This window comes from Ceratotherium simum, chromosome 5 (genome assembly GCF_057802395.1).
Source record: "Ceratotherium simum simum isolate JZ-2026a chromosome 5, ASM5780239v1, whole genome shotgun sequence".
In the NCBI taxonomy this organism is placed as follows: Eukaryota; Metazoa; Chordata; class Mammalia; order Perissodactyla; family Rhinocerotidae; genus Ceratotherium; species Ceratotherium simum.
Genome location: NC_141904.1, coordinates 54,015,595 through 54,043,205, shown reverse-complemented (window position 1 = coordinate 54,043,205; position 27,611 = coordinate 54,015,595). Strand labels below are relative to the sequence as shown.

The 27,611-nt window shown below is 55.3% G+C and overlaps 1 protein-coding gene across 1 annotated transcript; it reads left to right on the top strand.

Annotated features, from left to right (window-relative positions):
* Nucleotides 1–592: 592 nt before the first annotated feature.
* Nucleotides 593–26,320, top strand: TKT (transketolase). The gene is made up of 14 exons (XM_004419817.3): nucleotides 593–782; nucleotides 10,812–10,929; nucleotides 11,817–11,930; nucleotides 12,783–12,880; nucleotides 16,835–17,026; nucleotides 18,387–18,505; nucleotides 20,096–20,289; nucleotides 21,053–21,217; nucleotides 22,462–22,618; nucleotides 22,753–22,883; nucleotides 23,586–23,669; nucleotides 23,774–23,867; nucleotides 25,160–25,282; nucleotides 26,034–26,320. The coding sequence occupies exons 1-14, from the start codon at nucleotides 676–678 to the stop codon at nucleotides 26,207–26,209; spliced, it is 1,872 nt and encodes a 623-aa protein (XP_004419874.1). The 5' UTR covers nucleotides 593–675; the 3' UTR covers nucleotides 26,210–26,320.
* The last annotated feature ends 1,291 nt before the right edge of the window (nucleotides 26,321–27,611 follow it).

Here is a 27,611-nt window from a genome sequence, read left to right as displayed (position 1 = left end):
ATATTTCTCAATTAATGTTATCTGGTATTAGCATTACTACTATTCTCATTTTCATAATCCCAATCCCTCCTACAGGCCCCTAAAGCCCTGTGCTCCCTCTCTTGAGGCTGGGGCTCTGGCATGGAGTCGGTCTGCTATGGCAGAGCCCCGCATCCACAAGCCCCGTGACCTTGCTAGGCTCAACTGGTTCATCTGTAAAATGGGATTACCAGTGAAGCCTCTCCTCTCAATTCCACCCAGGGCAGTGTGAAGGAAGGAGACAGAGACCGAGCGGTCTGCAGTAAGATGCGAGTCAACAGGCAAACTCTGAGCCAAGCCTAGAACCTGGAGTTATTATTATTATTTGTGTGTGTGGTTAACTCCGGCAAGGCAGTGCAGCCTGACACGCAAATGTGAGGGGCAAGGAGGACGTTAGGAGGGTGGACAGCAGAGGCCTGGGGAGGCGGCCGCGGTTTCCCGATTGGCGCTGGAGGGCTCGGGGAGGGCGGGGCGGGGCGGGGTCGGCGGCGGCAGGCGGCCTGGGGTGACGGCCGCGCCCCGCCCCACGGGCGGGTCCTGGGAGTCTTAACGCGCCCCCGCGCGGCGCCCGCCCTCGGCCGCTGCCAGTCGCTTCCCGAGCCGCCGTGCCGCTTCTGGGTCTCCGCGTCCTCTCCATCGTGCTCGCCGGGCCGCGTCATGGAGGGCTACCATAAGCCTGACCAGCAGAAGCTGCAAGCCCTGAAAGACACGGCCAACCGCCTGCGCATCGGCTCCATCCAGGCCACCACGGCGGCCGGCTCGGGGTGAGTGCGGGCGCGGGGCCGGGGAGGGGGCGCCGGGCCCGGCGGGGCTCAGGCAGGGTGGGGGAGCCGTTCCTGGCGGCCGGGCACGCCGGCTCCGTGTTGCGCTGCACGATGGCACCACGAGGGAGGCGGCCGGGGGCGCGGTCAGATGGCGGAGACGTGCGCTCCGTAGGGCCCGGCCGGCCGGGAGGCGCCTTCCGCTGCGCCGCGCGCCCTCGGCCCGGCTTCCGCCCGTGGGCCTCGGCTCCCGGGGCGCGCAGGCCGGCCTGGCCCTCGCTAGTCTCCGGCTCCCCGCTGCCCTATGGCGCGGGGGGCGCGGCTGGTGAGTCGCAGAGCCAGGTCTCCGGCCATGCCGGGGAGGCCACCATTATCGCTCTCTCACTGAGAGCCAGGCCCTGGGCCGTGCGCGCTGCACGCGCGGCCCTGGTGACCCCTTCCACAGGCTGAGTGGGCGCCGCTGGTAACGTTGCACCTTGTGGATGGGGAAACCGAGGCTCCGAGTTTGTCAGTTGCCCAAGGTCCCACGGCGGCGAGAGCTGAAATTTGAACCCAAGCTGCCCAACACGAGAGCGCCTGTTTTAACCCCTCATCTTGCAGGGAGACTGGGGCCCGGCCTTCTCCCCACCCCTTCCCTTCGCCGCCTCACACTACCCCTTCCCTTCGCCGCCTCACACACCTGCCACCCTTGGGTTGGGGGCCGTGTTTGGATCACGGGACTGCTGAGACACCAAGTGAGGAGAGTGGGGAGGAAGGTGGCCACGTGGATGCAGAACCCTGGCATCCGGCGTAAAGGGGATGTCTAAGATCTGACCAGGGGCTGGAGGCGGGCGTTGGGGTTGGAGAGGAGGGGAGACTTGGAAGGGTAAGAGAACCAAGAACCAGTCACAGGGGCCTAGCTGTGGGAATGCAGCCCTGGGAGCAGAGCCAGCCGCTAGGTGCACTTTCCCCATGGCCCATGCAGGACGCCCATCCCCCAACATTCTGCCTCCGCCAGCCCTTCTGGCCCAGAAGGTGGAGAAAGGCTGCTGCTGATCCCGAGGAGCCTCCTCTGAAGGTGGCCAGAAGCAGGCACAGTGGTAATAACAGGGGCCACCGTGCAGCGGGATGCTTTCAGTGCGGTAGCTGAGAGAATCAGCTGTGAGTTACCTCAGAGGCTGTGTCCCACTCTGTAAAATGGCAACAATAGTAGCTCCCGCACACTGGGTGGTTTCAAGGATTCGAGCCCCTCCCTTGGGGCCTGGCGTGAGGCTGAGGAGACAGCAATGTGCTGGGTTCATGGAATGATTTTGAGAGGACTGAGTGGGGGGTGATTTCTTAGAAAAATGACAAAATTCTAGCTTCTGGCCAATTTCATACAGGATATATTATTAATAACTAAATCTCTTTTTTTTTTTAAAGATTTATTTATTTATTTTCCCCCCAAAGCCCCAGTAGATAGTTGTATGTCATAGCTGCACATCCTTCTAGTTGCTGTATGTGGGAGGCGGCATCAGCATGGCAGGAGAGGCGGTGTGTTGGTGCGCACCCGGGATCCGAACCCCGGGCCGCCAGCATCCGAGAGCGCGCACTTAACCGCTAAGCCACGGGGCCGGCCTCTAAGTAAATCTCTTTTGACCTTCAGGGTGGGTACATATGCACCGATTGTACCTGTAAGACACCTGGTTCTCAGAAGGGATTAGACCTCTCCTGGCAGGCCATTTCCCTCCCACGCCACCCCCATGCACACTTGGACACGTTATCTCTGTTGCACTTATATCAGACTTACCCGTTGTGTGGGGCATCCCCAGCACCCAGCTTACTTTCCGTGTCACCTCCCCCAGCCTGGCACACCATAGGTCTGCACACCCTGTATTACTTGCTGGCTACTACTGGGTCCTCTTTCCTTGACCATTTCAGGGGGTCATTCACCCTGCAGGGCCTCGTTGAGCCCTAGTGTGTGCTAGGAGTTGTCTAGCCAGGCTCCTGGCTAGACACAGCAAGTTACCCAACTAAATACTGTTACACATCTGAGCATATAGCCTTACAGGGCTAGGTGAGACCTGCAGACTATTACAGGGTCAATAAGCAGCCACATAGGTATCCCTGGGGTGACACAGAGCATCCTTTATTGCTAATATTGTCTCCTGCATTCTGAGAATAACCCTGTGAGATAGATGCTGTTATTATATGCACATTTTATAGGTGAGGAAACTGAGGCTAGTGTGTTAAGTGTCTGGCCAAACTAGTCATTGGTGGCTGTTCCGTGCTGCCCAGTGAGAGGCTCATGTTATCAGGAAGACTTCTTGGACAGGTGGGCAGCACCAGGCTGCAGAATGGAGAGAAATTGGAAAGGGGGAGGTCAGTTGCAGTGATGGTGGATATCAGTCAGTTTGAAAGGCACTTGGCAAGAAATGAGATAACATTTACAACTGTAGGGCGGCTCCCAAAGGGAGGGGCTGTTGAGTCGGTCTTCTGGGTCTTTGTTAGGTGGTTAAACTGATTTCTATGGAGAAAGATACTATGTGTGGCCACAAGAGTGACACCCAGGTTTACATTGTAATGCCTTAGGCAGGAACTCACTGAATTCAAAAAGTGTCCATTTGCAATAAGGAAAAAAGAGAGTGTAAAACGCAGTTATTCCTGTGTGTTTGTGTGTGTGTATAAAAGATACAGGAAAGAAATACTTAGAAAAAGTTATTTTTCAGAAGAAAATAACATTGCTATGCAACCTTGTCACAAGAGAGATTTTGAAAGGTGTGTGCCAAGAGGTATGTGTGGGCACAAAAACTGTCAAAGGAAGACTTGACACCAGGGCAGTGTTCCGGCCCCTGGAGGTTTGTTTTGAGGCCCACCGTTCCCTGAGGCCCTGGCCCAATTTGTGTGGCAGTCACAGCCAAAGTGACCGTCCTGTCAGGATGTTCCCTCTCTGGGGGAGCTTACAGTCCTGGGGGTGGAGCAGCACTTTGGTCAAGTCTTTTCATGGTCGCCCACAGAGGCTGGACTCAGACATCTGTCAGTGAGGACCGAAGCCGTAGGGTTCAGGATTTGGTGAAGTCCTGTGCCATCGCTGACACCGTGTCAGTGGACTTCACCAGGCCCCGGGGAGTGAGTACACTGGCCTCTGTCGGCGGCTGGCCTGGTCTGGAGGGACAGCCCTCACAGAGGGCTCTTTGTGGAGGCAGCACCCACAGTGGCCGCAGCTTCTCCTGGGTCATCTCCCTCCACGTGCTGAGGGGGCTGTGGCAAGGGTCCAGCTCATCCAGGCTTTAAACAAGTGAAACCCGATGGCCTTGTCACAAGTGGCCTGGCTGGTGGTGAAGATTTCATAGTTCTCACTGACCGGGGCTCGACTGTGGCATTATCCAGACAGTGCTAAGTGTCATCTGAGGACACGATCAGAAGCAGGCCTGAATCGGGGAGGGGCGGGCTGTACTTTTAGCAAGTCCCCAGGGCTGTGACCCACAGTGTTGGGGAGCGTTCCCCGGGCACATAATGTCTGCCCAGGCCTGGCTGGTGGGCACAAGGAGACAGGAATCTAATGCTGGCTCTGTTCTGAGCAGCTATGCCCTTGTCAGAAAGGCCCTTCCCATCTAGGGCCTCAATTTCCCCCCTCTTTAAAGGAGAAAGTCATAGATAGGTGGTTTTCAAACAGGGTCCCTCAAAAGTGGGCCTGGAGGAGCAGAGTGAGCCATCTCTGGGGTCCTGCCCCCTGCTGTTGTGGGTTTCACAGCCTGGTGTCCGTGGGACTTGGAAGTGGCTGGAAGTGCATGCCTCTACCCAGCTCTGGCATTTGGGAATGCCTCGGCTGAGTGCCCAGAGGGACCCTCCATGGCCCAGGCCCTTTGGGTCTTTGGCCCCATGTATGCCCAGCCTGTCTGGGCAGAAAACCACTGCCCCGGCCTGCTTCTCCATTTGGGTTGCCTCCACCCCAGCCTGGCCTGACTGAGGCAAGAGTGCAGCCCGTTGAGATTGCCCCAGCAGCAGTGTTTCCCAACTCAGGGTGAAGACACCTGGCTGTCCTGGAGTGACTCAGTTCTTTGCCTGAGTGACCTCTGAACTCAGCAGGGCTGGTGGTCAGTGTTTCTTGAAGGTGGGAACCAGGTGCAGCCCCCTGGTTAGGGTCTGGCTGAGACGTTCTCGTGGCCTCTGTGAGCTCTGACCCCTGGACTTCACTTCTTTAGGCAGGCCTGTTGTCACTAGAGCCCGGTCCCACAAAATCAGGAACTCCTTTATTGCCACAGACACAGCTCTCTGCCCTGGATGCCCAGAGCCGGGTCCTGAGGCAGACTCTGTGCTCGTGCCCTGAGCAGCGAGGCAGGGTCCACTCAGAGTGAGGTGGGCTTGTGGGAGCTGGGTGATTCCACCAGCAGGTGGGTCTGGCTGACCGGGCCACACTGTTTGGGCTTCTTGCTCAGAAGTCAGTTGCACTCATGACCTGGACGTAATCTCTGAGGGCTGCGCAACCGGGCAGGGGAGTGTGGACACTCGAGAACTTCCTCTACAGGACTCACACCACCTTTTTCCTCCTTTTAAAAAACAAATCTTTAACAGCTCTGTTGAGGTATAATTTGCAAATCATAGCATTTGCAAATTATACAGTTCAGTGGCTTTTAGTAAATTTAGTAAATTAACAGTGATTTACAATAAGTTTTAGTGGATTGACCACATCCAATTTTAGGACACATCCTCACCCCTAAAAGACCCCTCGTGCTCATTTGTTCCCACTTCCACTCCCAGCTCCTGGGCAACCACGAATCTACTCTCTGTATCTGTAGACTTAACTCTTATGGACATTTCATATGAGTAGAATGATACAGAATGAGGTCTTTGGGGTCTGGTTTCTTTCTCTTAGCATAATGTTGGGGAGGTCATCCGTGTTGTAGCATGAATTAGTATTTTTTTTTTATTGCTGAGTATTCCATTGTGTGGATATACCACATCTGGTCATCAGTTTCTCTTAGCATTTTGCTTTTGTCCTGGCTCTTCTGATGACAGACTGTGTCACCTTGGCAAGTTACTTCCCTACTGTGGACCTTAGTGGTCCAGTCCTCAAAATGAGGAAGAGGTTAGATTTAATCTCTGGTGTGCTAAGAGCTAATATACTGAGCAATTGCCATTTTTCTATGCACTGTGCTAAGTTATGTGCACACACACGACCTCATTCAGTCAGGTTCTGTTACCATCTCATTTTCACAGTGAGGAAACTGAGGCTCAGAGAGGTCACATCCCTAGAGTCTCGGAGCCAGGATACATCATTTTTTCATTTGTGCCCTTTGAGCCAGGTGCTGTTCAGGCCCTAGAATACAACAGTGAAAAAGCTCCGAGTCCGTGCCGTCATGGAGCTTGTGTTGCAGTAGGATAGACAGGCAATAAATAGCCACAGGTGGTGGCAAGTGTGAGGGAGGGGAAGAAGAGGTACTTTAGAGAGTTTGGTTAGGGAGGGCTTCTTGGAGGAGGTGACATGGGGCAGAGCTCTGGAGGCAGTCTTTGTGGGCAGGAGCCAGCTCGGGCTGTGCAGGGAACACGAAGAACACGGACTACTTCTGAGGTTCACTTCTGCCCTGGCATCCTGGGATTCTCACCTGATAATTTTTAAAAAAATAAATATATGCCTAAAAAAGAATATAAATAATGTACTTATGTTATAAACAATGAACCTGTGTGTACCTACCACCAGGCTCAAGAACTAGGACATTACAGCACTTTAGAAACTCCTGGGTGTCCCTCTGATCATCCTCATATCCCTCCTCCCCCCGAAAGAATTACATCCTGAATTTTGCATTATCATTCCATTGTTTTTCATATAGTTTTATAACATTTGTATGTATTCTTAAACAGTATGGTCTTCTCTCCTAAACAGATCCTTCTGCAGTGTGCTTTGTTCACACGTTGTATTTGTGAAATAATGTTGATGTTGGATCTGTGTAGTTCACTCGTCTCACTGCTCATAGTATTCCATTCTGTGAACATATTGTGATTACTCTATTCTATTGATGGACACATGGGTGGCTTCCAGGTCTGGCTGATGCAGACAATGTGGACACTCCCGGGTGTGTTTCCTAGAGCGTGCGTGAAGCACGCATGGATGTTTTGCTGTGGGTATGTGCCTGTGAGTGGAGTTGCTGGGTCTTAGGGAATGTGCATCTGCAGCTACTGATTTGGTTTCTTTTTAATAGAGTTAAAAGATTACTTGGGTTTTCTATTTCTTCTTGAGTCAGTTTTGGTAAATTATTTTTTCGTAGACATTTTCCTGTTTTAAAATTTATTTGCATCAAGTGTTCAGGGTATTTTATCGTCTGTTCTTATGTCCCTCCGTTCATTTGTAATATTTCCCTTCTCTTTTTCGGGACCTGCCTTGTGAAAAGTTTTCTAAATTTTTAGTCTTTTTTTTTAAGAACTAACCCTTGGCTTTGATTTTCTTAAATTGTATTTTTGATTCCTATTTCATAAATTTCTGTTATTTATTATCTTCTTTCTCTGTCTTTGAGCTCACTCCATTTTTCTAACTTTTTCAGTTGGGTCTTAGGTATTGGTTTGTTTTTTTGTGAGGAAGATCAGCCCTGAGCTAACATCCATACCAATCCTCCTCTTTCTTTTTTTTTTTTTTTGCTGAGGAAGACCGACCCTGAGCTAACATATATTGCCAATCCTCCTCCTTTTTTGTTCCCCCAAAGCCCCAGTAGATAGTTGTATGTCATAGTTGCACATCCTTCTAGTTGGTGTACGTGGGACGTGGCCTCAGCATGGCCGGAGAAGCGGTGCGTCAGTGCGCACCTGGGATCCGAACCCCGGGCCGCCAGTAGCAGAGCGCGCGCACTCAACCGCTACGCTGCAGGCCGGCCCCTTAGCTATTGGTTTTCAATTCTTCTGTTTCTTACTTTCTTCTTTGGGCCCTTATTTCTTCTCCATAACAAGTTTTTCTTTGTGTTTTAAGCATTGAGGATCGCCTTAGTGAGGCTGTTATCCATGCTTGGCCTCCCTGGTTTGTTCATTTGTTGAGAAACCTTGTGACTCCTGGTGATTCAGGCCCAGTGTGTGTCCTTCGGGAGAGGGGCTGTTTTTGAATGGAATTGATGGCTATTACCTCTTGCTAATGGCGAGGAGACAGGGTGAGGGATCTTCTCGGCACTTTTCCTGCAGTGAAACTGTGAGCAAGTGGAGTGAGTGCTAAGGGAGATGCGAGAGACCCTCCTGGTAAGGGAACCGCTGGAGGAATGTGTGTCCTCCCCTAGGTGGGGGGCGTCTTTGAGAAACTTAATTGATTAAGCTCCTAGCATCACCTTCATAGACTGAACTACTTGGGACTGTAAGTAGACTGTTCAGGCCAAGGCAGGGTTTTTGAACAAAGCTGTAACCCCCGTGCATCACCAAGAATCGGGTAAAGTACCCTACAGCCCCCCAGCCCACCCCACCCCCACCTGTCTCTAGCCAGTTTGTGTGTGTCCATGGGTGTGTCATACACAGTGCCATGGGATGGGGCCTCCACCAGCAGTTGTGCCCCCAGAGGAGGCCAGGTTTCAGGACAAGCTCAGGCCCTGAGGCCACAGACTCACGACGTTTTCTGCCCTGAAGGCCTTCTAGTAGGTTGAGCTTAAAAGTAACTGCCTCCTGTGTGCGCAGCACTTCACAGTTTACAGAGCCGCGTCTCGATCCTTGGCTCATTCTTCCCTCCTGCCTGCCCCCTGGTCGGTGGGGGTCACGGTCCCAGCCCACAGATGAGGAGTTGGCGGCACGGAGAGATTTAGCATCTGTCCTCCTGCAGATGGTGGTGGCTGATGGTGACCTGGGCACTTGAAACTTATCATCCTACTGGGACTCCTGGACCTACCCCACACCCCCAGCGTCCTCATTTACCAGTGGAGAAGCTGAGCCTCAGGGAGGTGGGGCACTTGCTCAAGTCAAACAGCACGAGTGGTGCAGCCTGTATCCCCACCCCGGGCACTTTGCAAAGGGAGTTCCTTGAAAGCTCCGGGGTGGAATGGGGCGGACACTGGCCCCTAGGACCCCCTTATTCTGTGTGCTTTTACGTGGTGGGTGTGAAGATAGGGCCAACAGTGTGGTGGGACACAGGCTTTGGAGAGAATAAAATATTGCAAGCTCCCCCTCTTCATGGGCCTAGCAAGGAAGGGTTAAAATCAACTAATTTTCGACTTTTGGAGTCGCTCTGTGCTGACCTCTCCCTCCCTCCACGTCCACTCAGCCTGGGCTTGGGCTCACTTCCGTCATGTGCAGAAAGTGGTTGTGCCTCGCCATTTATCCCTTCCAGGCAGCCAGGTGGGAATGTCACCATGGGATTACAAGGTGGACAGGCAGGCGGAGCCCTGCACCTGCCTGCTTTCGCCTCGGAGCAGTTTCGCCCGCTGTCCACCCCGCCTTCCCCCGCTCTTCTCATAACAGGGTCAAGACTTTTGACACAGGATTCCTCAGGGATGGGGCTGCCCTTGAGGCAGGAAGGGCAGGAGGTCAGGCCGACCGGTGTTGACGGGTGTCCTCCAGCTGAAGCTGGGCACCAGGAACAAGGGAGTGGGGTCTTCCCAGGCAGAGGCAGGTTTCTCGTTTACATTTCCTCACCTCCCTCTTCCAGGTCTAGTGTCTTTCCCCATCCACGACCAGGAGTTCATAGAAATGGTTAAGTATAAGATGACTGTGTACTGGGAATGTGGCCACTAAACCAGCATGGACAGTTCTGGATTTCCCTACTAATGTGTCTGTGCTGGGAGTGACTCACCCCTAACCCAGTGGGGGGCCAACTGCAGGGGAGGAGGGGGGCTCCCGTGAACTCCAGGTGTTGCATGTGCCCTTGGGTTTGGCATTGGGCATGTTTAGGGTGAAGGATTTCAAAGAGCAGGTCAGAGGGCTGCGCTAAGCTGCATGGAGCGGGAGGCGGGAGGCATGAGACCTGAGGCTGACGTCTTAACAAAACTGTGGAGCAGAGGGCTTCAGGGTGAGCCAGGATCACAGCATGTCCCTGCAGGAACCCCGGCCTCTGCCCCATTACTATAGGTGGTGGCCGGGTTAATCAAGTGGGTCCTCAGAGACCTGAACCTGAACAAGTCTCATCTGTAAGGTGTAATCCTTGCACTTTCCATTGTCATTTCCTTTGCCCAGTAGCCATTCAGATAACTGTGAAATTATTAGAACAAGAGGTTTAAAAAGAGGGGACCCTTTGACCCCACCACTCCAGGCTGGAAGGGCAGGCTCTTGCTCCTCCTCAGCCCTTGTCACAGGCAGAAGGGATTTTTATTTTTACATGATAGTAGCCTTTGTAGAAGATGAGATTGTGTGTGTTGCCTTTTAAAGTTTGCACAAAAGCATGGTTCCAAGTGGCAGCACCAGCCCCCAATGCCCATTAAGAAAGCTGCCAAGCAGCCCGATGATGCTATTGGAAACCCCAAGTGCTGTTTTTCAGACTCCCAAGCCCGTGTGTTGAGGCTGCTGGGAGGTTTATGGTAATTCCACGAGCCTCGGTCCCTTCTCCCTGCCCGTGGACTCAGAAGACCAGCACCCCTGGGGGCCTGGGAGGGCAGGGTGCCCCTCACAAGTGGGTAGAGTCCTGGGCAGTCCCACTGGGACGTAGCTCACTGGTCAGTCGAGGGGCCACCGCTCTCAACTGCTGAATCCTTGTAACTCCTGCTAGGAGCCACGAGGTGAGAGCTGGGCTCCACCCAGCACCAGCCACCCCCAGCCACAGTGCTACCTTGTGCTGGGTCTGCTGTGCGTGGTCTCCTGGACCCCTCCTTCTTTCTTATTGTAGTCCAGCCTCAGAATTTTTCAGTTGCCATGACTCTGAGGGTTGGACCGTTGGCCCCTGGGAGGGTGTGACCATTCCTGGCACCCACTAGCTGGCCCAGACCCCAAGCTGCCAGCAGTGGCCTCCTTGAGACCCTGTGCGACCCTCCCAGGGAGCAAGAGCATGTGGCTCTCTGATAAGCCAGGCCTGTGACTCCCTGGGACACGCACTCCCAGGTCCCTGTATACGGGCCTGGGGTGAGCCCTGTAGGTCAGGGTCTAGGGCCGTGATGCATGTGTTGTCTCTCTCCTGGGCCACAGCCACCCCACGTCATGCTGCAGCGCCGCGGAGATCATGGCTGTCCTCTTTTTCCACACGATGCGCTACAAGCCTCAGGACCCCCGGAACCCTCACAATGACCGCTTCGTGCTCTCCAAGGTAGGAGCCCAGCTGCCCACCACTGACCACCCTTCGCCTGGGGTTGGGTGTCGTGTAGGCCCTGGAATGGTGAGAAGGTGCTGGCAGCGAGTGATCTCCAAGGAGACCTCCCCTGGTATAGGTCCAACCCTGGCCCACCCTTCCCAGGCTCCTTCTCCCACCAGCCTGGCCCGGTCCAGCCCCTCCCTTGGTGTCTTGCACTGTGCTGACCCAGCTGGTAAACTTAACCCGAGTTAAGGAATAAATGACTGAATTAATAGGGGACAGTGGAAATGACCTGCGGGGTGTTGTGCCCATGTTTGGTGTTGACAGGCGGGACTCGAGTCCAGGTCTGGGGTGCAGCTTTGTGGCTTTCTGCACGTGTCTTTCAGTGCTGTGCCAGCACCCCCGAGGCCATGGCTTGCTCCCTCAGGAGTGGTGGTGTGCCACAGCAGGGTTTAGGATGGGGCACCCTGTCCTGCCCCTCCTGCGTGAGAATCACAGCCACAAATCACCATGCCACGAGCCTCTGAGATCCACCTGTACCCAGGCCTGGCCCCGTGGCCTCTGGTCTCCCGGGGCAGGCATCAGAACTTAGAAGTCTGTCCAAGTCTGCTCACATGCCAGAAACCAGAGATTAGCGCGGCCGGCTGCCTGCTGGGGTTTTGGCCTCGGCCGGCCTCACAGCTGTGCTCCTCCTGCACCTGTCCAGGGCCTGCCTGGCCTTGGCTGTGGGAACTCCAGGCTGGAGAGGAATGAAAGGAGGGAAGTGGCCTTCACTTGCTTCCTGCCCTGAAATGGATACCTTGGGCAACAGGCTTGGCCGGGCCCTGGTTTCAGTGTGTGGTTGGAACAACCCCTAAGTATCAGCTCCCATCTTACCCCCTCCACCGTGCATCCCCTGGCAGGGCCACGCAGCCCCCATCCTGTACGCGGTCTGGGCTGAAGCCGGCTTCCTGCCCGAGGTGGAGCTGCTGAACCTGAGGAAGATCACCTCCGACTTGGATGGGCACCCAGTCCCGGTAAGCGCATCCTGCCAGGAGCCGCACAGGGCCGTCTCCACTTCCTGTTTCCCAGGGCAAGTGGAAGGGGGGCCCGGCGCCCACTGAGGCGCCGAAGGTGTTGAAAGGTGGAGGAGTGTGATGAGGAGAGGAAGGAAAGAAGTGGGTGTTTGGGGGGCCCGCTTTATGCACCCCAAGCTGGTGCTGAAGGGCGGGGCTTTTCAAGGCCCCCCTGAGGGCACTGAGGGTCTACTGCAGGGAAGCCCTCTCCCCAAGCACCAGACACCCAGCTCCGCTTCCCTGCTTGGTCTCCCTGGCCACATAGACACAGCCCAGGAGAAGAGGTTCACCAGGGAGTCAGTAAGGAGGTCGCAGCAGGATGCTGGTCACGGCCCAGTTTGCTCCCCAGGGTGCTAATCCCTGCAAATGTTTGGAGTTCAAGGGTTACCGTGAAAACTATCACTTCCCCATCTGGGTACCTACTCAGGCCAAATGTTCTGTCAGTTTTGTCATGAATTTTCCCCACCACTGTGTGAGGTGGATGATGTGGGCTGCATTTACAGAGGAGGGGACTGAGGCCCAGAGGGCTACAGTCTGTGGCCTGAGATCACACAGCTCCCTGGGAGCAGAGCTGGGATTTGAACCGCCACACCCACAATTACTGCTATATGAGAATGAGAAGTCACGCTCACGCTCGGGGTGGAGGCCGCCCCGGGGGTGGGCCTTCTGCAGACCCACCCTACACCCTGGGTCTCGTGGGGGTGTGGCTGCTGCAGCTTCCGTGGCCAGGAGGCCAGGATCCTGGGAGGCGAGTTGGGGAAACACACTGCTTCCTCCTCTGCCCTGAGAGTGACTGTGACCCTGTTATGGCAGAAACAAGCTTTCACCGACGTGGCCACTGGCTCCCTGGGCCAGGGCCTTGGAGCTGCCTGCGGGATGGCCTACACGGGCAAATACTTCGACAAAGCCAGGTAACACTCCCACTCCCCACCCCCAGCCTGGATAATTTTGGGAGGGGTCTTCAGTCGCTCAGCCTTAACTGCAGCCCCCAGGTACCTCCTCTTGCCTGACTGGGACTGAGTGGGAGCTGAGTAACCGTGCATGTGTGGCCTGAGGCTGGTACTGTGACCTGCTGCCTTTTCAGATGAGGAAATAGGCTCAGAGGAGTGAAGGGACCTGCCTGGAGTCCCTTGATAGTGACTGGCAAGGCCAGGTTTGCACCCAGAGCCCATGCTCTCAACCGCATGCACTTTGGCCAGAGTGCTTTAGCTGATAAGTTCCTGTGTCACCCCCAAGCCCGGTGCCTGGACCCTGGAAGTCTCAGAAAGCCCCACCCCCCAATGTCTGAGACTAAGTGCCACAAGGTCAGGCCCAAGCCCCTTGCCTTTATCTTGGGAAAGGAGAAGATTGTGTTCAGGGTGGTTCTTGGGCATCCCTGATCTCTTCAGCATCAGTGGGGTAGAAGCAAACTGGAGGGATTGACCTGCGGAGAGTGGGTGAGCAGCCTGATCAGAGGGGTTTGCAGCTCCAGTACCAGGGGGTTTGGAGGAGAACCCTCCTGAGGCAGATTTCAGCTGCAGGGCTGTCTGCTGTGGGCAGATTTGGCCTGCAGACAGGTCACTTTATTGGGCAAGGGAGGAGTGTTGGCTGCAGACTGTTAAGGGAAGTACTTGTCAGAGGGTTTCTTCAATCCTTTACTGTTGGGGGCGCTGTACTCTGTGCTCAGTGCTTTATCGGGTCTCACCTTGATAAGCCCCCTATGGGCTGAGTGGTGCATGAGTACAATTACCCCTCTCACAGATCAGGGAAACTGAGGTAAGATGCTTGCTTAGTGGTGGGGGCAGGATTTGAACTCAGGGCGTGCATCCAAAGTCTCCACATTCAGACCCCAGGCTGCTCTAAGGGACCTGAGGGAAGCCCTGTGGGTAGGACACTTCCTAGAGGAGGGGCTGACGGAGCCTGACCTGCAGGTGGCAGGAAGGGCCCAGCTGTGCAGCCGGTGGCTTCCCTACTGCCCCACAGTCCACCCCACTGGCAGGAGAAGGGCCACAGCCAGGGCAGTCAGGGGGTGTGGTGGTGACTGCAGCCCTCTGAGGACCGGTGGCTGCAAGGAGCCTGACTGGATGCTCCTCAGTGAGCACCTACAATGTGCAGGCCGATCTGAGGGGAGGGGTCTCCTGAACTGGCTCTCCAGGAGGTGGGCTGGGGCCATGAGGCCTTCCAGACCCTGTCAGGCCAGTGTCACCTGGAAGCATAGCATCTGCCTTCAGCCCCTGGCTGGGCTTTGGGGCCAGGCTCAACTACACCCAGAAGTGATTCACCATGAAGTGAAGAATGGGATGTATGTTTAAGAGTATTTTATTTGGCACAACACCAGAGATGTGAGTTAATTATTCCCTACAGTTGCTTGACATAATTCCCTGTGAAGGGTCATTTCCTGACCCTAATATAATGGAACAGGCTGGCGTAGGGAGAAGGGGTTTAGCTGGATTCCCAGCAGCCAGGGTTGGCTAAGGCTCAGGCCCTTGAACTGTACCTTGAGAGGGTTGCGGGGGGCATCAAGGGAATTATCAGGCCATGCAGGCCCCTGGAGGTGGCATCTGGATAGAGCAGATCTGGCCTCCAGTCACAGCTCTCCAGCCATCAACCAGGGAGCATACATCAAATTGGCACTCTTTTCATTTCTTTTTTAAATAATTTTTGGGAGGGATTATAAAATACCTACTCATCTGAAAAATAAAGTATTAAAAAGAAGTGAATATTTTCCTTATTCTTAACCACCCCCTCCTGCTTTAAATCTCACTAACAATGTATCATATTTCCTTCCTGTTATTGTGAGGAAAAACTTACAGATTTGTAATCTTAGTATGACACAATTTTATATTCTGCTTTTTAGAAACATCTAAACAGCATGAACGGTTTCTCATGTTAACTGTCGAGAGCTAGTGTCGATGATTGCATAACGTTCTGTGTTATGGATCTGCTGTAACTCATTTAGGCGGTTCTGTGGTTGGACATTTCAGGTGGTTTCCAAAATCTCTGCAACAAATGTCGACCCTCTATTTAGGGTCCCTTCTCTTCAGGGTAGTTCATGGCTGTGGGTATTTGCAGCCCCCCACCCCAAATCTAACAGCTTCAGGCAACACAAAGCCTCAGGGATCGTCCTGGCTTCTGCAGTGCCCGCTTTCCTGTCCACAAGCCTCCCCAGTGTCTCCTCATGACCCCAGGACGTCCTCCTGCCCTGAGCCCATTGGCCTCAAAGGGCCAGCCCTGCCCCAGGTCTGGAAGCCTGAAGCTATGCTGGAACTCCACTCTTGGCCCCAGTCTGACTTCCGTGAAGGTGGATGTGGGGTTGGGAAGGCAGCCAGTCTGCTTCCCTGGAATCTTTCTGGGGAAGTCAGTTCCCTGCAGGCCTCTTTGGCTCAGCCCCAACAAGCCGGTCACTTTCAGGAGCTGATGTGCCAGATCCGACCCCCTGCAGCGTCTCTGGGCCCCCTTGCAGAAAAGCTTGAGGACAGGCTGCAGCCTCAGATAGGCCTCTGTGAGTGTGGCCCTGGGACCTTCTGCTCCTGGCCAGGGAACTAGTGGCCTGCCTGCTGGAGGCCACAGAAGGGAAGGCAGTGGGCAAGGGAGGAAGCAGAAGCCCTGCCTGACCTGCTGGCCTGCGGAGGTGCTGAATCATGCTGACAGCGCCGTAGCTGTCTCCGCCTCTTCTCCAGCTCCCTGCTGCCTTGGCCCTGCATGAGGAGGCCTGGAGGCCCGAGCCGCTCAGCTGCAGCCAGCTCCAGGGCCGTTTCCTGAGGAGCAGGGCAGCTGTGTCCTCTCTGAGCCCATCCAGGCACCAGCCTCGCTGCCTGGGCAGGGGAAATGAGCATCTCCGAGTCCTGCCGCTCCTCCCCCTGCATGTTTGTTCCTAGACAGCAGGAAGTGGATAGCCTGGGCTGGGCTGTCAGACCTGGGTTTGAATCCCTGCTCGGCTACTCCCCAACTCTGTGACCTTCAGACAAGTCCCTTGACCTTTGAGCCTGTTTCCTTGTCTGTGGGTTTTGGGAATAACAGCTGCACTTAACCTCACGGAGAGGGTTACCCAGCACAGGGTCCCGCACCAGCCCTGCCAGAGCCCCTGGGTACCATGGGCAGCCTGTGATAGGGTTATTGTGTCTATGCCTGTGGTCACTGCCCCTCAGCCACCCCCAAGCTCTGCATCTCCAGGGTGGGGGTCAGAGCCCCTGAACTGGTCTCCCTGCCTCTAGCCTCACCCTCTTGCCTGCAGCCTCCCCGAGGCCAGGGAGGGTTCTGTTCACTGGGTAATTTATCCCAGTTCACTGCTCTTTTTACCGTATCACGCTGCCTTTGAGTTGATCATGGGTGCCTGTGCTGAGGGCAGGACAAGGCCCCTGGGGTGGAGAAGGCCCAGGCCCTGCTCCAGTCTTAGGCAAGAACCAGCCTTAGAGCCCATCCTGTGAGGTACCTGTCCCCACCATGGTCCTGGTCCTCAAGTCCTCTTGTTAGTGCTCACTCTTTACCTGAGGCCTTGCTCTAGGATGCTGCCTGGTGGTGCATCTCGGCCTCCCCAGCCTGGCTCCTCTGAGCAAGTCCACAGGCCTCCCCAACACTCCTGGTTCCTGGGAGGGTGGAGAGAAGTGGGTCGATCCCTGCAGCAGGTGGATCAAGCCCCTCCCACCCAACGAGAGTAGTTCACCCCACTTCACTTTACTTGTGCCCCAACAACCCCCGATTTTCTGGATCTTACTGACCAGGCCCCGGGATTTGGACTTGGGGTGGGCAACGGGACCTGCCGGCTCTGTTGCACATCTGTTGCACGTTGGGTGTGGCTGCTCCTTTCCCCAGAGAGCAGGCTCTTCGGAGGGATGGGCTGGGAGCACGGTGGGGGCCGGCCTCAGACCCACCCCCCTTATCCACAGCTACCGTGTCTTTTGCTTGCTGGGAGACGGGGAGCTGTCCGAGGGCTCTGTGTGGGAGGCCATGGCCTTTGCTGGCATCTACAAGCTGGACAACCTCATCGCCATTCTTGACATCAACCGTCTGGGCCAGAGCGACCCCACCCCGCTGCAGCACCAGATGGATGTCTACCAGAAGCGCTGCGAGGCCTTTGGGTAAGTACCATCACCTTACAGATCCTCACTTTGTCCTGGGTGAGGCGGGAGGAGGTGCCCAGTGTGGACCGGGCTCACTTAGGGAGGCTAAGGGACAGGTAGGGTTTGAACATCTGTCCAGTGGCCACCGCCTGTGCGGGCCCCAGCCAGCCTGGGGAGGAGGAACAGGCCCCTCTCCTAGTGAAATGGTTGTGAATTTAGAGTCATGTGTTACAAAACAGGGTGGTCCATCTGGGTGAGTGTCATCCAGAGGGGCCCTCGCCCCGAGGGACCCAGGCCCCCAGGCTCAGCCCCAGCTGAGGACACTGTGGAGGACTCTCAGCCGGGGCCTCCAGAACCGCCCTTTGTAGAGTCGATGACCAGGGAAGGTCGAGGTGGAGTTGCAGTCCCTGATTACCCAGCAGATACGGGGTTGTTATCTCTGGTGACTGACTTAAGAGGGAGAAAGTGAAGAGAGGAGACATTCTCTCTGTTGGGCAGAGAGGGAAACAGTCACAAAGTGTCTCAAGGGCCTGCCCAAGGCCACATCAGGGTGAGGACTTGGAGTATAACTCCGATAGTGTCCCTGGGTCTGCGTCCATAACATGTGGCTCTGAAGCCAGATTCCTTAAGTCCTGGCTCCATCACTAACTTGCTTTGTGACCTTGGGCAGGTTACTCCACCTTCAGTGTCTCAGTTTACTTGTCTGTAAAATGGGGGCAACAGCAGTGTCCACCCTGGGGGTTGTGGTGAGGCTTAAACGGGTTACTATGTGTCATGCTTGGCCCAGTGCCTGCACAGAGTGGGCACTCGTACGTGTTAGCTGCTATTTTTATCCTATTAATATGACGAAGAGTCCCTGAAAGGATTGCCTTAAAGAGCAAGGTTGCCCTGCCCCAGCTCCTTCATCTAGATGTTTGCCAGCACGGCTCATTTTATGCAAGGTTCTGGCACCACATCCAGCTTCTGTGGGGTGATCAGATGTGTCTCCTAAATAAAAATTGGGTCAAAAAATTCATCAAGAAGCTAACAGCAGACAGATTCCAAACCCGGTGCATTGTCCCCAAAGAAGCTTTCAGTAGGAAATGAGTAGATCAGGAAGGAAAGAGACAATAAATGAACTAAGCTTTGCGTTACTTAGGAAAGTGGAGGAAAACTTGCTCAGAGGCAAACAAGAGGAAGTAAAATAATATGAAAAGAGAAAGAAAAGAGAAAATAAAACCCACATTGGAAACAGAAATGTTTTGGGCTTCCCAGCTCCTCCAGATCTTTCCAGATTGCAGCTGTGCAGTAGAGCAAGGGCAGACCTTTCCCTGGGACCCTCCTCGGGGTCCTGGGGCATCTGGCCCTTGCCCGTCACTCTCCCCTTTTCTGTCCCCAGCTGGCACGCCGTCATCGTAGATGGACACAGCGTGGAGGAGCTGTGCAAGGCCTTTGGCCAGGCCAAGCACCAGCCAACGGCCATCATTGCCAAGACCTTCAAGGGCCGAGGGATCACAGGTCTGTATGCATGAGCCTGCCTCCCCACCCCCACCCCTGGGACTGGGCCCCATGGCTGACTGGGGAGGCATATCTCTGAGGTCCTGTGTCTGGGAAAGTGCCAGCCCTTTGCTGCCTTACTGAGTGTACTCGGGCCTAAGAACGAGGAGCAGGAGACTGTGCTCCCTGGGGTGACTCAGTGGTCAGCGTGGCTGAGCCAGGATTCAAACCTAGGTTGGACTGGCCTCAGCCGAGGGGCACATACAGGCAGGAGAAGAGGAGGGCCTTCAGAAGGGCCTGTGGGTAAGGAGAAAGGACACTAGTGTGAGTCAGTCCCCCATGCCCCCTCCCTGGCTGGCATTTGCAGAGCATCCTTAACAGCTCCAGCTGTCTGCCCTGAGCTGAAGGGCCAATGCAGAGAGCCCAGGAGAACCTGGAAAGACCTAGGCTCTCCCTAGAAGGTGCACGGGGTGCCCCTCAAGCAATGTGTAGGTAGAGAGCCTGGAAGGGTCTGGAAGATGGTTCCTGCGCTAGACCTGAGAGCGACGCAGGCATAAGTCACTGCCCAGCACTCAGAGGAGGCTCGAGACCCTTGGGCAGAGATGGCCATCGCCCATTTTAAAGATGGTAAAATTGGGTCTAGAAGTGGTCGGGAACCTTCCCAGGGACACGGAGTCTGGGGCACTAGGGGACCTAACTGCAGGCCCCAGGCCCACTTTGCTGTGCCATGTGCCCTGGCTGACCACCTGCCCGCCCCATGGTCATAGTTCCCCGGCCTGCATGGACTCAAGGCAGATGAGGATGTTCGCTGCTGTCTGGGAGCAGGTGCACAGTTCTGGGCGCCTTCCAGGAGGGGTGGACATCCAGGAGAGGACCCCGGGGTATTGTCACTGCCTCAGTGCTGTTGCCTGGCACTGACCCTCAGATGTTACCACCAGGCGAGATCTGGAAACCTTTTCTGGTTCTGGGGGTTTCTGGGGGTCTGCAGGGCTGCTGGGTGCTGCCTGAGAGGGTCAGTCCTTGGCTCTGCCCGGGCTGTGGTGACATCTGAGGTAACCTCGGAGGAGAGGGCTCTTAAGCCTCATTGGCACAATTCCTCAGATGTCACCATACAGCAAGGCACCACGGAGGGACATGCCTGGGTGCCTACAGAGCCTGCTGATGCCTCAGGTGACCTTGGCAGTGCTCACCCTGCTCTGGGCCCACCTTCCCCTCTGATGGCTTCCTCTCCTGAACCATTCAACAAACTGAGTGGGATTTCTACAGCAGATCCCTCTCTGCAGGTGGGGAGGTGACACAGGAGAACGGGATGGGACGATCTGCCCACGCATGCTCCCCTCCCCACTCGGCTGTGAGCTCCTGGAGGACTGGGTGGCTATTCAGTGGGTGCCAGGCATGTGGAATCCTGGTCACCATGACCCTCCTTTCCCAACCCCCATGGTGCCCAGTGCAGGGCTCTGCTTGACTGTGACATCATTCCTTTTCTTTCCCTCCAGGGAGGCCCACTGGCCTGCCCTCAGCGGGTAGAGAGCCAGGCCCTGGAGCAGCCTCTGGGCCCTTGGGAAGCCTCCATTTCACCTGGCCCTCCGCCCTCCTCCGTTGTACCCGCAGGGATAGAAGATAAGGAGTCTTGGCATGGGAAGCCCCTCCCCAAAAACATGGCTGATGATATCATCCAGGAAATCTACAGCCAGATCCAGAGCAAAAAGAAGATCCTGGCGACACCCCCACAGGAGGATGCCCCCTCAGTGGACATCACCAACATCCGCATGCCCACCCCACCCAGCTACAAAGTTGGGGACAAGGTACACAGTTAGGCCTTGCTTTTCTGGTCTGGCTGGGGTGGGGTAGCCATGGTTCTCAGGCTCCCTGAGGCTGGGGCCAAGATGCGCCCCTGGAGAGCTGGGAAAGGGAGGAGAGGATTAGTTGGTGGTGAGAAGGAACCCTGAGGTGTTGCTCCTGCCAATTCCTTCATGGGGATAGCCAGCTCTGGAATTATTTACCTGCAGAGGCTCAGAGAGGGCAAGGGCCTTCCTCACAGTCACACAGCAAGCTACTGGCAGCACTGGGATCAGAGCTCATAGCTCCCGAGTCCCCCCATCCCTGGTCTTTGAGGGCCTTGGCCTGAGCTCAGGACTCCCCGATGTCTGGCCTGGCAAAGGCTAGGCAGGCCCGTCCTGCTCCAAGGCCCTCCCTCTTGTGAACCCACGTCAGGCTTTCTGACTCCCAGGCCCTTGGTGTATTCCCATGCCAAGTGGGGTGAGTACACAGACTTCGTCACAGGGGAGGGGAAATTGAGGGTGTTAGGACATCTTTCACAGCTCAGACGGCTCATAGCTGGGCTGGGGACAAGGTGCTGCAGGGAATCCCACGACATTCATCGTAGTTCTCATGGGCAACCTTACAGAAGTTATGCTTCCACAGGACCCGGTGTTGTTGGGCTTCCTTTTTCTGCCCCTATTTTTATCCTTTTCCTCCCTAAAAGCTATGCCCCACAAACGGCTGAGCAGGGCTCCAGGCCACATGCTCACCACAGTGCTCAGAGCCTTCCCGCTCTCCACCCCACAGATAGCCACCCGCAAGGCCTATGGGCAGGCCCTGGCCAAGCTGGGCCACGCCAGCGACCGTGTCATTGCCCTGGACGGGGATACCAAGAATTCCACCTTCTCAGAGATCTTCAGAAAGGAGCATCCGGACCGCTTCATTGAGTGCTACATTGCCGAGCAGAACATGGTGGGTGCCGGGGCAGCCAGGTGGGTGCAGGGCCAGTCACAGCCTTGGGCTGGGGTCTGAGGGGGACAGGGGTAGGGCTGAGTCCTCCTGATCCTTTGGACAGCTACGTTGGCAGTGCCGGGTGCCTGCTGTGGGTCAGCCCAGGGATGCTGCAGGAACAGTTAGGACCCAGCATTGATCCGTGACCTCAAGTGACCACAGTAGTGAGGGAGGGGTGTGTGTGTGTGTGTGTGTGTGTGTGTGAGATGCCCAGGTACAAATGTACTGGATGAGCGTGTGAATGGGGAGCTGAGCGGGCTGCAGGTGCACACAGGACATGCTGCACATAGGCCAGGTGTGGTGGTGAATGGGCCTTCTCTGGGGGTCAAGGGCCTTCCAGGTGGAAGGGCGGGCACAGCTAGGAGGCTGGAACATGGGTCTAGCAGCCAATGGGTCTGCCAAGCCCCTTTTATGCACAAGGCCCTGGCCCCACCACACTGAGGGATGCAGAGATGAGAGAACTCTGCGGTCCCCTGACCTGCACATAGAGGTTAGCAGCCTCTTGTCAGGAACTGAGGTTGTGAAATGAGGAACTAGGTTTTGTCCTGTTTTTCAAAATATCCTTTCCTTCTGGCCAAAGTTCTTCCTCCAGCTGAGCCTGAAGTCTCCCTGTCGCTTCTAGTCTTGGCAGCTGGAGGGTCCAGACTGAACTGGGGCTGGCAGGGGGCTGGGGAAGGAGGACTCATGTCAGCTGGCGGGTTTCAGAGCCGTGGAGGAGGTGGCCAATTCGGAACCAACGCCTGCTCTTAGTGCTTCTGGGCCAGGGATTTGGGGCCTGGAGCCTCCAGGGGCAGACGGGGGGTTGAGAGGACTGGTCTCTGCAGAGGCCTTGGGGCTGGCGAGGGAGGTGGGAAGGGGGACTTGCAGATGCCTGGGAAAGATGAACTGTCTATGCCCAAGCTTACTAGCCTGCTGTGTGAAAGGCTTTGCTGGTTGCTAGAAAAAAATGTTCCCCAGGAAAATAATTTTAAGAGAACTTTTGAAATGGTTATTTCAAGTTAAAGGAGTTCACTGTTCAGAAACAGACTGCAGAGGCCATGAGTGCACAGAAATCTCTTGCATGGGAGGAAGAGAATTAACAGTTACTAGGATGATAGACCCCTTCCCTCCCACCCCCCAAGAGGTGGCCTCAAGAGGGGTCCTGGGCTCCCTGGCCACCCTCTCCCTCCTCTTTGGGGCTGACGCTGCCCAACTCTGCCCCTCAGGTGAGCGTTGCCGTGGGCTGTGCCACACGCGACAGGACGGTACCCTTCTGCAGCACTTTTGCAGCCTTCTTCACACGGGCCTTCGACCAGATTCGCATGGCGGCTATCTCAGAGAGCAACGTCAACCTCTGCGGCTCCCACTGTGGCGTGTCCATCGGTGAGTTGAACCGGGGCCAGGATGCTTCCACCTGCAACTTCCCTTGGCTTTGGACCAAGAGGCAAGGGGGCGGGGCCAGGATTCCATTCCACGAATGGGGGTCTGACTTCAGCGTATCCTTTCCCACACCCCAGGGGAAGACGGGCCTTCTCAGATGGCCCTGGAAGATCTGGCCATGTTTCGATCAGTCCCCATGTCAACTGTCTTTTACCCAAGCGATGGGGTGGCTACGGAAAAGGCGGTGGAATTAGCAGCCAATACGAAGGTTGGTCACATGGCTTTTCTTTCTTCTGCTGGCAGCTGGCTCTTCCCTAGAGGGACAGGATGGGAGGCCAGCATGCAGGCACAGAGCTGGTCATCCACTGCCCCAGAGTGGTGTCTCCTAACTTTGCCTCTGGTGTTTGCAGCTTGTAGAAGTTAGACCAGGAAAAATGAAACATACACCACCCTTCCTGCTGCGTGGCAGACATTGCTAATGGATCACCACACTTTCCCCACTGAGAATCCTGGCAGTCCCTGCCAATCTGGCAGTTGACGCCTATCTGCCCTCCCTGGGTTGGGTTCTCCAAGACAGAAAGAATGAGTTGAGCAACATGGTCTTGACCAAGGGCCATGCTGCCATATACCAGAGTGCCCCGTGGTTCCTGTTCTCGGCCTGATGGAGTAGCCCCACTTTGGAGGCCAGGCTACCTGATAGAAAAGTCATTTTCTGTCTGGGGCTTGGTGCTGGCAGAGTTGTTGGGCTGCTCTCACTCAGGAGGAGTGTTCAGAGAGGTACACACTGCAGAGGACAAGAGAGTCCTTTTTCCTGCTAGAGGAGCAGCCAGCATGAGGTGACTCAGACACCTCCATGGGGACGACGGGGTGGAAGTTTGCAAGTGGGAAGTGACGGCCTTTCTAGAAAGATTCCGCTCTTTGAGGTTGGATGTGCTACATTGTAATCCTCAGTTATTCTGTTTCATTCCAGGGCATCTGCTTCATCCGGACCAGCCGCCCAGAAAACGCCATCATCTATAACAACAGTGAAGATTTCCAAGTCGGACAAGCCAAGGTCAGTGCAGTTCAGGCCCCAGGAGATCCCATAGAGCGAGCCTGAAGTCGGGGCCCACCCCAGGCCACCAGTCCCTGAGCCTCACTGCCCCGTGTCACCCCCAGGTGGTCCTGAAGAGCAGGGATGACCAGGTGACTGTGATTGGGGCTGGAGTGACCCTCCACGAGGCCTTGGCCGCTGCTGACCTGCTAAAGAAAGGTGAGGAGGGAGGGACCCAAAAGGTCTGAGATCGGGCGCCGGCTGTGTGTGAGGTCTTGGGGGTGAGAATTTCATCTAATTGAACGGTGACAATAGTAATAAAAGCGACCCTTTGAGCCTTACTGGGTGCCTAGCATGCTGCGAAGTCCTGGGGCTGCAGTGGCCAGTCCCTACCCTGGGGGCCTAGAGTTGAGGTGCCTCAGCATGGTGGTCAGATCAGAGGCCCTGGAGCCTGCCAGTGGGGCTTGAATCGCCACTCAGCTGGACACTCGTTAAGTTATTCAGCATCACTGTGCCTCAGTTTGCACATCCATAAAATGGAGATATTGTCACCTTCCCCGTGGGCCTGTCCTAAGTATTTAATAAATGTGACCAGGCATTATCATTATTATTGTGAGCTCGCAGATGTTAGCTGCTGATACTATAGGGGAGACAGGCATTAGCCTCCGCTATAATAGAATCACAATAGATGTCACATCTCAGCTGTGCTGGGCACGAAGGAGAGGGTGGACGTGGGCGTCCTTGGGAAAGTGACCTCAGATGTGAGTAGGAACTGATGAGCAAAGTGGCCCAGGCAGAATGAAGGGCGTGTACAGACTCGGAGGAGGTGGAGGAGGGAGCCAGGCAGGAGCAAGATGGGCTGGAGAAGCCAGGGGAAGCCCAGCCCCATCTGGATGGAGATCCAGGGGATGGTGTGAAGCAGCCACAGCAGAGACTTGTCCTTCTAGGTCATTCTGCTGGGTCCTCACCTGACCTGACCCCTCATGCCTGTGGCCACAGGTCCCTTTCCCATCACCCCATAAGCCTTTGCCTTAGATCAGACCCATGGAGCTGTCCCTCTGGCTTCCCTTTCATCTTCAAAGGTATTTGGGAGGATGAGGAAAGCTTTGCACTCGATGTTCTTTGAGAGTCCCAAGGCAGAGACCCCATGGCCCAGGGCGTTAGGGAAAAAAGAGGGCACTCCTCTCTCTTCCCTGAGACCAGATGCTCCTAAATCAGGCCAGGGAAGGCTTCCTGGAGGAGGTGGGTGCAGACTGCCAGAGGACATGGGCGTCCTGGATAAGCTGAGGGAGGAAAGAAGCTACCAGGGGTCGGCAAGCACAAGCTTGATGGGAACAAGGGGACAGCTGGTCCTCCGCCGGACAGGGACAGGCCGCGGGCTGAGCTTTAGCTGTGTGACAGCTCTCAGGACACCTCCACCAGGCCCACACCCAGGGGTTCTGTCAAAGGGCAGACCCCCAGAGCCCAGCCCCTTCCCCTCAGCCCTGTCCCTGCATCCTCTCCCCTCACAGAGAAGATCAACATTCGCGTGTTGGACCCCTTCACCATCAAGCCCCTGGACAGGAGACTCATTCTCGACAGCGCCCGTGCCACCAAAGGCAGGATCCTCACGGTGGAGGACCACTACTACGAAGGTGACGGTCTGGGCCAGAGAGCCAGGGGCAGATGGGTCAAGAGGGCTGGGGGGCGCAGGGCCGCAGTCAGAGGGCTGGACATCCTTCTTTATCCCAGCCCCCAGAGGGCAGCTGCAGCCCAGGAAACCCAGAGCTGTCCCTTGGAGCGGCTGGGACTTGGCCTCTTAACAGGCCTCAGGCTTGGCCTGGGGACCCAGTGATCTCTCAGCTGCTAAGAATGGCTCCTTGGAGCCTTTGCCACCCAGGAAGCCAGTGGGGATTCCAGTCTCACTGCTAAGAATGGAAACATGGCTTGTGTCCTGGAAGTAGTTGCAGGTTAAGGCTATTGTGCAGAATCAAACTGGGAGAGTCACACAGAATTTCTGTTTTTCATGAGTCCTTCACAAAGCAGCCGTCCATAAGCACATACAACCTTCCTTTCTCCCCAGAAGAGATGGGCCTAGACTCTGGGGTCAAGTGCAAAGGCTAGTCCACAGATGACAGCTGCCCAGAGGATGGTGTTAAAAATGATTCAGAGGCCACATTTGGGCTTATGAAAAAAAATGAGTACCATGACTGATTGGTGATGTCTGCTCTGGCTACAGGCGTCGGGGGAGGGTGGTGGTATGTATGTGCCGTCTCTGCCATTCTTGGGTTAGGGAATAAACTAGAGACTGGCAAAGGGTCAGGGAGGCAACCAGGGGCTCTGGGGACCTACCCACTGCTCACCCTGAGGCTGCATCACCTGACGCACCTCCTTTCCTTTGCCCAGGTGGCATAGGTGAGGCAGTGTCATCTGCAGTAGTGGGCGAACCTGGCATCACTGTCACCCGCCTGGCTGTTAGCCAGGTACCAAGAAGCGGGAAGCCTGCTGAGCTGCTGAAGATGTTTGGCATTGACAAGGACGCCATTGTGCAAGCTGTGAGGGGCCTCATCACCAGGGCCTAGGGAGGGTATCAGACGTAGGGCGGGTGTTCTACACATTCCTGAGAGAGTCTGGCAGAGGGGATCAAAGATGTACTGAGAGGAGTGGTAAATATATGTTTTGAGAAAAATGAATCAGCCCTGAAATGTTTTTTCTTTGATGTGGATGCAGCCAGTGGTGGTTCTGGGAAAGAAGGGTGGAGGGAGCATTAGGGACGTTTGTTCCCTTGGCTCTGGGCCTACTCCCCCAGAGAAAGGGGGTCACCCAGACGTGACCCTAAGGGCAGGAGCAGGAAAGTTTCTCCTTTGAGTTGAATCCTGGATGGAGACCTGGCGGGGGCTGCTGGCGGCCCAGGTTGGGCACACAGGGTCCGCATTTGTGCTGGGTTTCTGCTGACTCACTAGGTCAGACACAGCCGTGGAAGAATGAGCCCTTTGGTCCAGCTGGCAAGGCAGGAGAGTGCTGGGAACTTTCGGGGGGGCTGTCCTCAGGGTCGGGGGTCCTGCTGCCTCCCCTACAGCCTGAGTCTGAGAAAGGAGGTGCCCTGCCCCTACCCACTCTGGGAACTGAGAGGGACAATGTCGGCAGCAGGGAGGGGCCCAAACTGTTAAAGCCCCTGTGTGAGCTGGGGCTGCTGTAACAAAATACTAGAGGCCGGTGGCTTAAACAACAGAAACTTATTTCTCATGGTTCTGTAGGCTGGAAAGTCCGAGGTCAAGATGCCCACCGATTTGGTTTCTAGTGAGGGCCCACTTCTGGCTTGTAGATGCTGCTTTCTCCATGTCTCTCTGGTGTCTCTTCTTATAAGGACGCTAATCCTGTTGGATCAGGGCCCCACCCTTATGACCTCATTTAACCTTAATTACCTCCTTAGAGGCCCCATCTCCAAATATAGTCACATTGGGGGTTAGGGCTTCAACCTGTGAATTTGGGAGGGACACAACCTAACAGCTCCCAAATCTGCCAAGGTCACAGTTCACCCATCCTCTCCCAGGGGCATGCCGTTCTAGATGTCGGTACATGATGTTTAAGAGAAAAACGAAAATATCTGGGATTTAAAGGGGAAGAGTGAGGGTTTTTACAAAAGGGGGCAGAAATTCATTAGCAGGGCACTGACCACCCCCCAACACCCCTTTGGGCCCAGGGTAGAAGAAACCCAGAGCCCCCACCCTTCATCCAGTCTCATCCCCACCAAAGAACAACACAGAGTTTCCGGCATTGGCAAACGCTTTTCCTCAAAAATGTCTGTTTCGGCCTCAGTCTTCATCAGATAGCACAGGTGAGTTAATTAGTACACCAAGTTGTACGTGGCCCGTTTGTGTGTGTGTGTGTGTGTGTGTGTGTAAGATTAGCCCTGAGCTAACATCTGATGCCAATCCTCCTCTTTTTGCTGAGGAAGACTGGCCCTGTGCTAACATCCGTGCC